This window comes from Pleurodeles waltl, chromosome 6 (genome assembly GCF_031143425.1).
Source record: "Pleurodeles waltl isolate 20211129_DDA chromosome 6, aPleWal1.hap1.20221129, whole genome shotgun sequence".
In the NCBI taxonomy this organism is placed as follows: domain Eukaryota; kingdom Metazoa; phylum Chordata; class Amphibia; order Caudata; family Salamandridae; genus Pleurodeles; species Pleurodeles waltl.
Window position 1 is genome coordinate 231,783,756 of NC_090445.1, and position 14,702 is coordinate 231,798,457.

Here is a 14,702-nt window from a genome sequence, read left to right on the forward strand (position 1 = left end):
ATGTCATCACCATCTTCAAATTTTGTCACAATCCCTTTGGGGATTTTTAACATGTCAGGAGAATCTCTGACCCTATTTATATTGCTGCCACCATTGATGGGTCCTAGGCCCATCTCTTGTCTTTCCCTTTCTATGGCTAGGAGCTGTCTCTCTAAAGCCAATCTTTTGGCCATCCTGGCTAACAGGAGGTCATCTTCACTGAGAGCATCCTCAGTGATTTCAGAAATGTGGGACCCTCCTGTGAGGGACTCACTATTTCTGACTAACACAGTTGGAGACAGGACTTGAGGGGTCCTGTTCTCCCTATTTAGGACTGGAGGAGGGACATTGGCCTCCAAGTCACTAATTTCTTCCTCTGTGAGGTCATCATCAGAGGGGTTGGCTTTTTCAAACTCTGCCAACAGCTCCTGGAGCTGAATTTTGGTAGGTCTGGAGCCAATGGTTATTTTTTTGATATTACAGAGAGACCTTAGCTCCCTCATCTTAAGATGGAGGTAAGGTGTGGTGTCGAGTTCCACCACATTCATCTCTGTATCAGACATTATTTTGCTAAGAGTTGGAAGACTTTTTAAAGAATCTAAAACGGTTTCTAGAATCTAATTTCAAACTTTTAACAAACTTTTTAAACTCTAAAAGACAATGCTAAACAGGGACTTAACACACAAGGCCCTAGCAGGACTTTTATGAATTTAGAAAAATTTCAAATTGCAAAAATCAATTTCTAATGACAATTTTGGAATTTGTCGTGTGATCAGGTATTGGCTGAGTAGTCCAGCAAATGCAAAGTCTTGTATCCCACCGCTGCCACCAATGTAGGAAGTTGGCTCTGTATGTGCTATTTCAAAGTAAGGAATAGCATGCACAGAGTCCAAGGGTTCCCCTTAGAGGTAAGATAGTGGCAAAAAGAGATAATACTAATGCTCTATTTTGTGGTAGTGTGGTCGAGCAGTAGGCTTATCCAAGGAGTAGTGTTAAGCATTTGTTGTACATACACATAGACAATAAATGAGGTACACACACTCAGAGACAAATCCAGCCAATAGGTTTTTATATAGAAAAATATCTTTTCTTAGTTTATTTTAAGAACCACAGGTTCAAATTCTACATGTAATATCTCATTCGAAAGGTATTGCAGGTAAGTACTTTAGGAACTTCAAATCATCACAATTGCATGTATACTTTTCAAGTTATTCACAAATAGCTGTTTTAAAAGTGGACACTTAGTGCAATTTTCACAGTTCCTAGGGGAGGTAAGTATTTGTTAGGTTAACCAGGTAAGTAAGACACTTACAGGGCTTAGTTCTTGGTCCAAGGTAGCCCACCGTTGGGGGTTCAGAGCAACCCCAAAGTCACCACACCAGCAGCTCAGGGCAGGTCAGGTGCAGAGTTCAAAGTGGTGCCCAAAACACATAGGCTAGAATGGAGAGAAGGGGGTGCCCCGGTTCCGGTCTGCTTGCAGGTAAGTACCCGCGTCTTCGGAGGGCAGACCAGGGGGTTTTGTAGGGCACCGGGGGGGACACAAGCCCACACAGAAATTTCACCCTCAGCAGCGCGGGGGCGGCCGGGTGCAGTGTGCAAACACGCGTCGGGTTTTCAATGGTTTGACCGATTACGGGAATGTGACAACACCCTGTACCTCTCCCAACCACAGAACAGAAGCTGACTGTGTCGCCTGTTATTTGCACTGTGCTTCTGGCGTGATACACTAACTCAGTCTGGAAAACTATGCTATAGGTTTTCAGAGATCCCATAAACACCAGGACTAGGATTAGGAGAAGGTCACATACCTTCCTATGCAGCTGGTGCCAACACTAAAATATTCTGGGGCAGCTTTATTATATAAGCACGACACGAACGTGCATGACAGAGAACAAATATCCTATGCTTAGAATCCTATTTCTTTCCAAGAGAGGAGCCACATTTTAATCAGGTCGGAAATGAATGAATCGTCAGCCTCGGGCCACACAAGGGACTGAAGTCTCCAAGGCTCAGGAGGAAGCAGGACGACAGGAAGAGCAGCTGACGAATGGGAAGCAAGGAAACAGTGACGTGGGAGCCAACCAATGGCAAGTAAAGAAAGTAATTGGTGGGCTACAAGTTCCCTTTAATTTGTGTGTGTTTTTTTTGTTTGTTTAGGACAATAGCCTTCGCTGACAGTGCATTGCGCTGCAGGCAAAAACTAAAAAATGGCAATCCCATCTTCAAATATGCTTCCCAGAAATCCTTGCCAGAAGTCTCTTAAAAAACCCTCAGAGTACACAGCAGTGGTAAACTGCTGGATCTAAGAGCAGAGCAAGAGGGAATGCATTTTAATTTCTTGTGACAGCTCTGGGGGCTTTCTGTTCAGTTAAAAAAAAATATGTTTCTGATTAAAAAGGCATTGCAGCAATTTTGCCTTTTTTTTGCCGGGTCATCCCAGGTTTTTCATCTGTTCCCGGATCCTATTTTTTCTGGCTATAAGACCCTCAACGCTTAGCAGTGGTAAAGGGTCTGTGCTTCCCCTCTAAATCCTCTGCTGTACACTGAACAGCCTATTTAACTTCCCTGTAACCCTATTTTAAATAGCACCTTTAGTACACCTGTAGCACGGAAAGATACAGGTCATATGTAGGCAGCAGTATATATTTACACCAACTACATATGACAGATATATGTTCGCCAAGCGCACCACCTCCTCTGGCTGGGCTGCAGTTTAAGGGCACTGCAGTTACAAATGGCAGGAGAAATTATTTTGCTATGTATGAAAAAATTATTTTGCATCTTTATAAGTTACCCCTAAAACTGAGCCATGTACTCCACGGGGCAGGGTGCTGATAAAAATAGGGTATGCCACATATTAAAATTGTTGAATAAACCCCCAAAACTATTTTACTTTGTAGGCCTCGACTTTAGCTAATAAGCATATGTGGATTAAAATCTTTATCTTCTGCCTCCACTTACTAAACACCCAGAAAAATGCTTCAAAGTTTTTCTCTGCTTACATTTTACAATGTATATTTATAGCAACAGATTTTTGATAGCCTAAGCAGAAGAGTAACTTTGTTTTTTCTTCCCAAAATATGCTAAACCCTGAAGCGGCAGGTGGGTTATTCCTTTATGTTGATGCCTGGGCTTCACATACCGTAAACATGCCCTTAAGATCTGTAAAAGTGATTCCTCAACTGTGATTGTGGTACCCTTATCTAAATTCCTTTATGTGGCATGGTTTGTTGGACAAAAATGGTTAGCTCAATTTTAGAGAATCTATGTGTACAAAGACCACCCATGTAAGATTCTATTCTTTTCATAACATCTTACTTTTGTATTTGCTGGAGTTGTAGAGTTATATTTATTAATAGTTATGCTTCTGATGATTTATTTTTGAGATGTCTAGATGATGCAATCATATTTTCGATTAATCATTAACTTTGTAAAAATGTACTATAGGGTGCCTGCACCAGAACCAGCTTAAAACCATTTCTGCCAATCATCATACCTCAGAGTTGGAGCACACATCCTTGGCTGGGCCCAGGAAAGGCAAATGTGTATTGACTGCTGACTACCTGGAAGGTATTACTACCTGGGAGAAGACAGGAAACAGTTTGTGGAACAAAGGGCAGCTTTAGCACTTCCTCTTTTGACTTGAGATGTCAGGATGGGCTTCTCCTATTCTTTTCAAGGACTTCCTAGATAATTAGGCTCCAGTAAATGGGGAAAACCATTTTGACCTTGTCAGGTAGGGAAGTGGCCAAGAAGCTGAAGAGAGGTGTAAGGAAATGCCTCCTTGGCATGGTTACCCCCTGACTTTTTGCCTTTTGCTGATGCTATGTTTTGAATTGAAAGTGTGCTGAGGCCTGCTAACCAGGCCCCAGCACCAGTGTTCTTTCCCTAACCTGTACTTTTGATTCCACAATTGGCACACCCTGGCATCCAGGTAAGTCCCGTGTAACTGGTACCCCTGGTACCAAGGGCCCTGATGCCAGGGAAGGTCTCTAAGGGCTGCAGCATATCTTATGCCACCCTGGGGACCCCTCACTCAGCACAGACACACTGCTTGCCAGCTTGTGTGTGCTGGTGAGAACAAAACGAGTAAGTCGACATGGCACTCCCCTCAGGGTGCCATGCCAACCTCACACTGCCTATGCAGTATAGATAAGTCACCCCTCTAGTAGGCCTTACAGCCCTAAGGCATGGTGCACTATACCATAGGTGAGGGCACCAGTGCATGAGTACTGTGCCCCTACAGTGTCTAAGCCAAACCTTAGAAATTGTAAGTGCAGGGTAGCCATAAGAGTATATGGTCTGGGAGTCTGTCAAACACGGACTCCACAGCACCATAATGGCTGCACTGAAAACTGAGAAGTTTGGTATCAAACTTCTCAGCACAATAAATGCACACTGATGCCAGTGTACATTTTATTGTGAAATACACCCCCAGAGGGCACCTTAGAGGTGCCCCCTGAAACCTTAACCGACTATCTGTGTAGGCTGACTGGTTCCAGCAGCCTGCCACAACCGAGACATGTTGCTGGCCCCATGGGGAGAGTGCCTTTGTCACTCTGAGGCCAGTAACAAAGCTTGCACTGGGTGGAGATGCTATCACCTCCCCCAGGCAGGAGCTGTAACACCTGGCGGTGAGCCTCAAAGGCTTACCCCCTTTGTTCCAGCACCGCAGGGCACTCCAGCTAGTGGAGTTGCCCGCCCCCTCCGGCCACGGCCCCACTTTTGGCGGCAAGACCGGAGGAGATAATGAGAATAACAAGGAGGAGTCACTGGCCAGTCAGGACAGCCCCTAAGGTGTCCTGAGCTGAAGTGACTAACTTTTAGAAATCCTCCATCTTGCAGATGGAGGATTCCCCAATAGGATTAGGGATGTGACCCCCTCCCCTTGGGAGGAGGCACAAAGAGGGTGTACCCACCCTCAGGGCTAGTAGCCATTGGCTACTAACCCCCCAGACCTAAACACGCCCTTAAATTTAGTATTTAAGGGCTCCCCTGAACCTAAGAATTTAGATTCCTGAAACTACAAGAAGAAGAAGACTGCTGAGCTGAAAAACCCCTGCAGAGGAAGAACAGAAGACACCAACTGCTTTGGCCCCAGTCCTACCGGCCTGTCTCCTGCCTTCCAAAGAAACCTGCTCCAGCGACGCTTTCCAAAGGACCAGCGACCTCTGAATCCTCAGAGGACTGCCCTGCTTCAAGAAAGACAAGAAACTCCAGAGGACAGCGGCCCTGCTCCAAAAGACTGCAACTTTGTTTCTAAGGAGGAGATTTAAAGACCCCTGCAACTCTCCGCAAGAAGCGTGAGACTTGCAACACTGCACCCGGCGACCCCGACTCGACTGGTGGAGAACCAACACCTCAGGGAGGACCCTCCGGCGACTCCGAGACTGTGAGTAACCAAAGTTGTCCCCCCTGAGCCCCCACAGCGACGCCTGCAGAAGGAATCCCGAGGCTCCCCCTGACCGCGACTGCCTGAACCTAAAGTCCCGACGTCTGGAAAAGACCCTGCACCCGCAGCCCCCAGCACCTGAAGGAACGGAACTTCTGTGCAGGAGTGACCCCCAGGAGGCCCTCTCCCTTGCCCAGGTGGTGGCTACTCCGAGGAGCCCCCCCCCCTTGCCTGCCTGCACCGCTGAAGAGATCCCCTGGTCACTCATTGAAAACCATTGAAAACCATTGAAAACCATTGAAAACCCGACGCGTGTTTGCACACTGCACCCGGCCGCCCCCGCGCTGCTGAGGGTGTACTTTTTGTGCTGACTTGTGTCCCCCCCGGTGCCCTACAAAACCCCCCTGGTCTGCCCTCCGAAGACGCGGGTACTTACCTGCTGGCAGACCGGAACCGGGGCACCCCCTTCTCTCCATTGAAGCCTATGTGTTTTGGGCACCTCTTTGACCTCTGCACCTGACCGGCCCTGAGCTGCTGGTGTGGTAACTTTGGGGTTGCTCTGAACCCCCAACGGTGGGCTACCTTGGACCCAAACCCGAGACTTGTAAGTGATTTACTTACCTGATAAAACTAACAATAACTTACCTCCCCCAGGAACTGTGAAAATTGCACTAAGTGTCCACTTTTAAAACAGCTAATTGTGTTTTATGTGAAAAGTATATATGCTACTGTAATTATTCAAAGTTCCTAAAGTACTTACCTGCAATACCTTTCAAATGAGATATTACATGTAGAATTTGAACCTATGGTTCTTAAAATAAACTAAGAAAATATATTTTTCTATAACAAAACCTATTGGCCTGGATTTGTCTCTGAGTGTGTGTTCCTCATTTATTGCCTGTGTGTATGTACAACAAATGCTTAACACTACTCCTTTGATAAGCCTACTGCTCGACCACACTACCACAAAATAGAGCATTAGTATTATCTCTTTTTGCCACTATCTTACCTCTAAGGGGAACCCTTGGACTCTGTGCATGCTATTCCTTACTTTAAAATAGCACATACAGAGCCAACTTCCTACAAGAGGTCTCCTGGAAGCTGTGCCCTGCCATTTTGAAATGGGGGTTCCTGGGTAATTTTACGGTAAGCCAAAGAGGATATGCTGCAAAGGAGGTTGAGCAGAGATTCTTGCACAACTGTATGGACCCAACCGGAGTGGGTTTGTCGAGTTGTTATAATTGCCCCCTCCCAACCCCGTTTCCCCCAATTTATAACCCCATTACTGGCAGGCATTAAAATGTTGGTCAATTCGGTCATGAATTGACTTGCCTGAGGGTGCACCGTCTTTTCATGTATTTTCAATATAATAGCGCTATGAACCCTCAAGCAGTCCATTTTGTGTTTTATAAATACTATTTATTCAGACTGCATGTGTTTATAGCTCTGCATTGTTACTGCCTACTGAACCAGCCCTGTTACTGTCCATCTCTGTCAGCGCAATCTGATAAGGCTCCACATGCTCAGTCTGCTGGAGTTTGTCAAGCAGCAAGAGCCAACACCAGAAGGGCTGGTACAAGACATGTTGCACCCCCTTTTCACGAAATGACTGCAGTGCCCAAGTTTAATGACAGTGTATGGAGTGGACTGTACAGTAAGCAAATGGCAAATCAGCTTTTGTATGCACCCTGCCTCTCCCCAGTAGTGATCGCATTTGTTATTATTTTGGCCACTGTCAGGCTTTCACCAAATCTGCTGCAACTCAATCTCAATGGGTGACGTCAGCATTGGGTGGGGTCCAAGCTTTGCTATGCTAGCTTTTCAAGTGCAGAAGTGTGGAACTTTCAGTAAATGCACAAGTGCTCTTCAGCACGCACAGTACAGTGTCTGATGGTTAACAAGGTGCTCCAGTCGAGCTCGCCGTTTTGTATATGTTCCATCTATGTAAAAGGCTGAAATAGCTCTGTGGCTGCTCCAAGGATACCAGTATCAATCTGGAAGCATTAATGTTGGAAAGTAAACCCCCTAAACAATGACAGTGATTTCACACTGCACATAGCTGCAGTCACAGACTACCAGAAGCAACGGCACCCCTCATGCAAACTAGCAGCAAAGCAAAAGGGTCTGGAAGATTGTTCATCATTGATTAGTTTGTGCGCTAATGTGAATGGGCAAATGGGTGAATGCAAGAATGAGCCAAAGGATGGCTGAATAGATGCAGGAGTGTAAAAATGAGAGACTGGGTGCATGAGCGATGTGTGTCTGCAAGGGAAGATGTGTGAGTGCATGGGCAGATTGATATGTGTGTGTGTGTGAATGCAAGCACTATCGATTATATGAATGCAAAAGGTACCAGGAGAGGCTCTATTCAAAGCTTAGCCTGGGAAGATAACTACCTGGTTGCACCCTACCCTATCTCACACTGTCCAGTAACTACAAGATAGATCTGTTCTTTTTACAAACTTCTTTAAAAAAAAAAAAATTGATCTTTAAATTAGAAGTTAAACCGAATGGCTTTGCCAAATCCTGCAAATTCCATCTATTCAATTGTCCTTCAACTTACTCAAACAAGTGTTTTTAATCGAAGAAAATGTTAATGACTTTGCTCTTGACTTCTAGGCAAAATCCAAAAAAGTGCTATCCTAAGCATATGCCAAAGACCAGAACCATTGGTCAGAAGCCTGGAGGCCTTTTATGAGAAAGCTTTACAGGCAGATATTCACCAACAACATACCGAATATTCACCAACAATATGCCTTCATATACTAAGTATTTTTATGGCAGTGAGGTAAATGCTTGAAAGGGTCTTTGTTGTCCTTCCACTGTTGCTGAACGTATCTATTTAGGTGTTGTAAGAGCCAATGTTCTTCTATGAGGCCGACTTTGCCTCCACCTTGCTGTTCCACCTGACAGAGGATTTTGTAGGGCATGGTGGAGCACTTCAGAACTGTTGCCACAGTAACAAGTTCGGCGCTGCATGGTAATGAGAGTGTAGGGGAGTCTGTGGCATAGGACAAAACGGTCTCTACTTTTAAAGTAACGGCTCTTTCCATGGCCAACTTCTTAAAAATGTCAGTAACCATATATAGAAAAATACAGCAAAGATGATTCTTCTTTGTGCGGCAAAGGTGTCAGTATTTAGACCGCAAAGCAGGAAGAAACAACTAATTTGTAAAAGAGAACGGACCAGGTTGACCCCATTCATTAGGAAGAGGCAAAGCTAAGTACGGGTCAATTATCCCAAGAAGCGCAAACAAAATCAATCTAGATTAATTTCTAATAATCCTTATGCTACGGATTGAGAGAAGCATGCTCTTCTGCTGCAGGCTACGGGGCATACTATGGGGCTGTGTAAAGATATTGCCGGTCACAAATGTCATGAATCTGAGTTCTTCTGTGTTGCTCAGTAGCTGTAGAATCCGCTCTCTAAGTTTATTCACTATTTATTTATAAGTGCAAGAACTTAAACACTCTCTCAAAATGCATACTGTTTCCCCCCCCCCTCCGACTAAAGAATGTTCAGTATTCTATTTGTTTGAGGCAGGAACAATTGCACTTGTGCTAGGTCCAGAAGGCTGTAGACCATGGGTACTCACAAACTTTTTCTCGGGGGCCAAAATTGCAGTATGGTTTGCGGCCGAGGGCCGCACTGAAGTGACAGCGGGGGCGGGGCTTAGAGGGGGCGGGGCTTAGAGGGGGAACAACCACCCCACCCCCTTTTTCAAAACAATGCCCCTACCCCAGTAACACACACAGCGCGCACACATACAGCGCCATCTGCTCTCACCCCTACCCCAGTAACACACACAGCGCGCACACATACAGCACCATCTGCTCTCACCCCTACCCCAGTAACACACACAGCGCGCACACATACAGCGCCATCTGCTCTCACCCCTACCCCAGTAACACACACAGCGCACACACACACACAGCGCCATCTGCTCTCACCCCTACCCCAGTAACACACACAGCGCGCACACACACAGCGCCATCTGCTCTCACCCCTACCCCAGTAACACACACAGCGCCATCTGCTCTCACCCCTACCCCAGTAACACACACTGCGCCATCTGCACACAGCGCCATCTGCTCTCACCCCTACCCCAGTAACACACACTGCGCCATCTGCACACAGCGCCATCTGCTCCCACCCCTACCCCAGTAACACACACAGCGCCATCTGCACACAGCGCCATCTGCTCTCACCCCTACCCCAGTAACACACACAGCGCCATCTGCTCTCACCCCTACCCCAGTAACACACTGCGCCATCTGCACACAGCGCCATCTGCTCCCACCCCTACCCCAGTAACACACACAGCGCCATCTGCTCTCACCCCTACCCCAGTAACACACACTGCGCCATCTGCACACAGCGCCATCTGCTCCCACCCCTACCCAGTAACACACACAGCGCCATCTGCTCTCACGCCTACCCCAGTAACACACACTGCGCCATCTGCACACAGCGCCATCTGCTCTCACCCCACCCCAGTAACACACACACACAGCGCCATCTGCTCTCACCCCTACCCCAGTAACACACACAGCGCGCACACACACAGCGCCATCTGCTCTCACCCCTACCCCAGTAACACACACAGCGCGCACACATACAGCGCCATCTGCTCTCACCCCTACCCCAGTAACACACACAGCGCGCACACATACAGCGCCATCTGCTCTCACCCCTACCCCAGTAACACACACAGCACGCACACACACAGCGCCATCTGCTCTCACCCCTACCCCAGTAACACACACAGCGCGCGCACACACAGCGCCATCTGCTCTCACCCCTACCCCAGTAACACACACAGCGCGCGCACACAGCGCCATCTGCTCTCACCCCTACCCCAGTAACACACACACAGCACACACACACAGCGCACACACACAGCGCACACACACAGCGCACACACACAGCGCAATCTGCTCTCACGCCTACCCCAGTAACACACACTACATTAAAAACAAATAAATAAATAACCAAAGAGCCTTACCTGACTCAAAGCACTGTAAAGATGCCACAAATGTGGAACAGCAGGCAGGCAGGCGGGCAGCAGACGTGGAGCCGGTGACAGGAAGCAGACGACCAAAGCCCCATAAAAGTTAGCTGCAAGCGCTGACTTTTATGGGGCTTTGGCTTCCAGGATCGTCAGGGCAACGCCATAAACAATGGCCGCCGTATGTAAACATAGAGGAGGGCCGTGGGAGCATGCTCCCGCGGCCCTCTTCTATGTTTACATACTGCTGCCATTATGATGTGCCGTTTGGTGTGCGTCTCGCGGGCCGCCAAGCTAGGTCCGTGGGGCCGCTGGCGGCCCGCGGGCCGTACTTTGAGTACCGTTGCTGTAGACCATTATACTGCGAGTTGCTTACTACTTGCAATAAACCACCAAGATTGCAGAATAAAGACCAATGTGGAAATCAATTATTTATTTATAGTTATGTTTACATTGTTCAAGAAAGAAAAAGATAACATTCTACTCTAACTCCCAAACACTGGAAAGATGGAAATGTACAACATTTAGCAGACAGAAACCTAACAAATTTCATTTCTCACATCACTGTAAAAATCACCTACATAAGTAACAACCCATGCTTGCACCAAAGCTCTAACAGAGCTGTAACACTAAATCATGCATCCAGTCTCAGGATTATCTTTAAATCTTCAAACTTCTAGATTTTTTCATCACTGTTCTGACCAGGCACACAAGGAGTTGCACAGTAGCCACCAAAATGGGTCTTTGTTACCTGCAGCCTGTCCCGTTTTGGCCAAGAGTCCCCCAAGCTCCAGTATGCTCTGCTCTTTGACCCGCACCGCTTCTTCATCACTGTCCTGGATATCTCGCTTCACTAGAAAAAAGCAATAAAATATGCTTTTTGGAAGATCATTTAAAACTGAGTTTAGTGACACTGTACACATGAAATGAGCAAAAGAATGCATTTAATACTATAGCCAAATTGAATATCATTGACAATCAAGTATACGGTTACTAAGTCAGAACCCCAATATTTTGTTTGCAGAATCATTCTCAAATTTAACTCCTAAACAAAGTGCAGGCATGCAATATTCTAGTGCACCCCTCCCCAAAATGCTTCCACAGAACTGGTACAATGTGAGCAACAGAATGACAGCGCTCCCCAGCTAATGGGTTTTTATTGTTGCTTTTGAGATCCAAAACAAAAGGATGCATGAGTCATCAACTCTTCAAAGTCAATGGCCTCTTCTAAGAATAACAAAAGTGAACCTAATACATGTTCATTAGAGTACACCAACATTGATAAGTCAACATCTGAGGCAACATCAAATGGGCAAGACAATGAATGGTGCCTCAATTGCTCACAACCACGGGTAACAATACCTTTGGTACTAGATGATTCAATCGAGCTTGCCTACCGAGATCAAGAAATGGTTAACAAAACAGTTAACAGCAACAAGTGTCCCAATTTGACTTCATAATTACTCATTTAAATCAGGGAGTAGGTAGGGAAATGCAATATACACAAAATCTTTATGCCCCTCGAAACGGCAGCGACCATGCAGACACGCTGGAGAAACTGTACAATAGCTTCCTTAGGCTAGGAGCCTCCCATTGGCACTCTGACCATACTAATTGGCGATTTCAACACGTACTTATTAGGATCTTCGCCAACGAATGAGATCATCAAGGAACAAGAGTGTCATTCCACCGCAGGCGGATGCAGAGACAGGAAGAAAGGACCAAAGGGATCACATCCTGTGATGCAAACTAGAACATCTGGGTCTACGGACCATAAATGGTCGCTTCCAATACGATGCCCTGCCAGCAATGTCTTTTCAATCTACTAGCTTCAACTCTTTGATTGATTACACTTTTGGATCCCTTCCTCTTTTACAGCAAATGCAAACTTTCAAAATGGGGAAAAGATCAGTGACCACCGGCTGCAGGAGCTGGATCTCGCATTTGCTGTGGCTGTGAACTTGCCAAACGCAGAACCACAGGTATCGTCCTACCTGTCCGACCTAAGAAGGGTAAAATGGTCAGCAACCAACACAGATTTGCTGGTAAAGGAAGCTGAATACTACTTCAAGCAGGCCCAAAGTGATAGTAAACACCCAACACAAAACTGGGAAACATTCATAACTTTATTCCCCCTACATCATGCCTCAAATGTCAATATTCACACAAACTAAACAACAGCTGGCCGTTCAGCAAAACGTTGGAACAAGAGCATGCATACAGAAATAAAACTTCTCAAAAGGGAGGTCAACGGAGCTCTGAGGGAGGTGCAACGGTTCCCTAAAAGCACTATAACACCAATGCTTTTTGACGCACCTTCAACTCCCTAAATAGCAAAGCACCGCCACAGCCGGAATTGAACTTATGCGAGGAAGCATGGGTCTCCTTTCTTACGGCTCACTTTAACATCCATACAAAGGCAGCAGACACACCAGGCAGTCAAGGGGAGACCTCAGCAGATAGGCAATGTATGCAGGTCCCATCACCCCAGAGGAGGGAATCTTCGAGGAGGATACGATAAAATGGCAGCTCAACAAAGGCAGACCTACAGGTGCTCCCGGACCAAACTGAACCCCCAGGCCATCGTCAAGCACAACCCTGCGAAATGGGTGAGACATATGGCCCTACTCTCTACACACGCCCTGTTGGGTGCTATAATACCAGCCTTCTGGAAAGGGTCCATCATCGCACCAATCTTCAAAGGGAGGGGGGGGGGGGAGGTGGACGACAAGTAAAAACCCGAAAACTACAGATTAAGAGCCCTCAATGATAACGAGGCAAAGTACTACGCGGGAGTCGTCTTGAAACGGCTCACTGGCTGAGACGAAGCATCCTCCATCATCTTGATCAATCAGATGGGGTTCACATGCTGCTAATGAAAGCATAAAAAAGAAAAAAAAAAAAAAGAAACAATCAATACATCTTTGCTTCATGGACTATAAAGCGGCTTTTGATTGCGTCATGCGAAACCTGATCTGGAGCAAGTTAAAAAATTAGGATGTTCCATCCTCACTACTAAGAGCAATAGACATTTTATACACAGATACCTGGGTCAAAATTAAGCTGGGTAAAGGAGCTTGTCTCTCCGGGGCCATATCAACATCTCACAGGCTTAAGCAGGAGTGCGTCCTGGCCCGACACTTTTTAACCTATTTCTAATAGACCTCTCCTTATCCTTTGCCGCAGTAAACTCCCACATCCCAAAGCTCGGTATAGTCCATCTGTCAAATATGTGTATGCCGAAAACTTGGTTCTGATCAGCAACTTCAAGGTGGGGGGATGCAGCACCTTCTGAACATTATCCATGCCTACTCAGTAAGGAACGGCCTTACAATTAACAACAAGAAAACTAAAATGATGAACTGCTGCAGAAGAACTAGAGTCAAAAAGAACAGATGATGGACGGAATCCTGAACAATGCAAACATTCACCCCCTAGTCACAAAGATCTGGGTTTAATCCATTCTATTTTTTTTATCCACCACCCCTGTTTGGACCCAGCCATATGCAAATCTGTCTTGACTCTGCTCTGCTTGGGAACAGTCCAAACAGCCAGGCCAGGTCTTCACTGGACCGAAACAAGCATCCTGAGAAGGGTTTTGGGGTATCACCCCTCATCAGCCAGGCTAGCTTGAATCCAGTGGAGCAGCGAGCAACGGACCCACTTCTGGGCATGCCGTTGCCACTTAAAGCAAACATAGAAAAACCAAAATAAAACGATGGACAGAGAGTTGAAACTTTTTCAAACACTCACCCCAGTCACAGATCTGTCTCAGACGTGGGCCCCATGCTTACTGTGCCACTGGATTCAAAGCTAGCCTGGCTGATGAGGGGTGATACTCTGAAAACAGTCCCAAGATGCTTGTTTCTAGTACAAGGAGGACATGGGGAGCTGGGTCAAGACTGATTTGAATATGACTGGGAACAAACTGGGGTGGGGTGGTGGGCAAGAAGAAACGATGGATGAAACCCAGATCTTTGTGACTGAGGGTGAATGTTTGTATTGCTCAGCATTCCGTCAATCATCTGTTATTTTTGCAGATGCAATGAAGTTCAAAGAAGTCACAGCCTACAAATACCTTGGCCTTACATTTGATAACCAAGATGACTTTAAACAGCATAGAGAAGAAAAGAAAAGGTCTCACCTTGGCCAAAGGTCTCAGTGATCTCTGTAGGAAGATCAAAGGACCCTCTTACTACCCCATACTGGAAACTGCAAGAGCAAAGATAGGCCAAAATTGGGACTATGGAAGCAAAGCCCTTATGGGGAGGGCTACAACCTCTTTGGAGTCGCCACTGTCAAAATCTACAAGGAAATTTTTC

The 14,702-nt window shown here is 46.4% G+C and overlaps 1 protein-coding gene across 1 annotated transcript in view; it reads right to left on the reverse strand.

The window, feature by feature from the left end:
- Nucleotides 1-14,702, reverse strand: part of PSMD11 (proteasome 26S subunit, non-ATPase 11) — a 430,446-nt gene that overhangs the window by 403,404 nt on the left and 12,340 nt on the right. Inside the window, exon 2 of the mRNA XM_069237974.1 lies at nucleotides 11,132-11,233. Coding sequence (XP_069094075.1) covers nucleotides 11,132-11,233 — 102 coding nt within the window. The remainder of the gene's footprint in view (nucleotides 1-11,131; nucleotides 11,234-14,702) is intronic.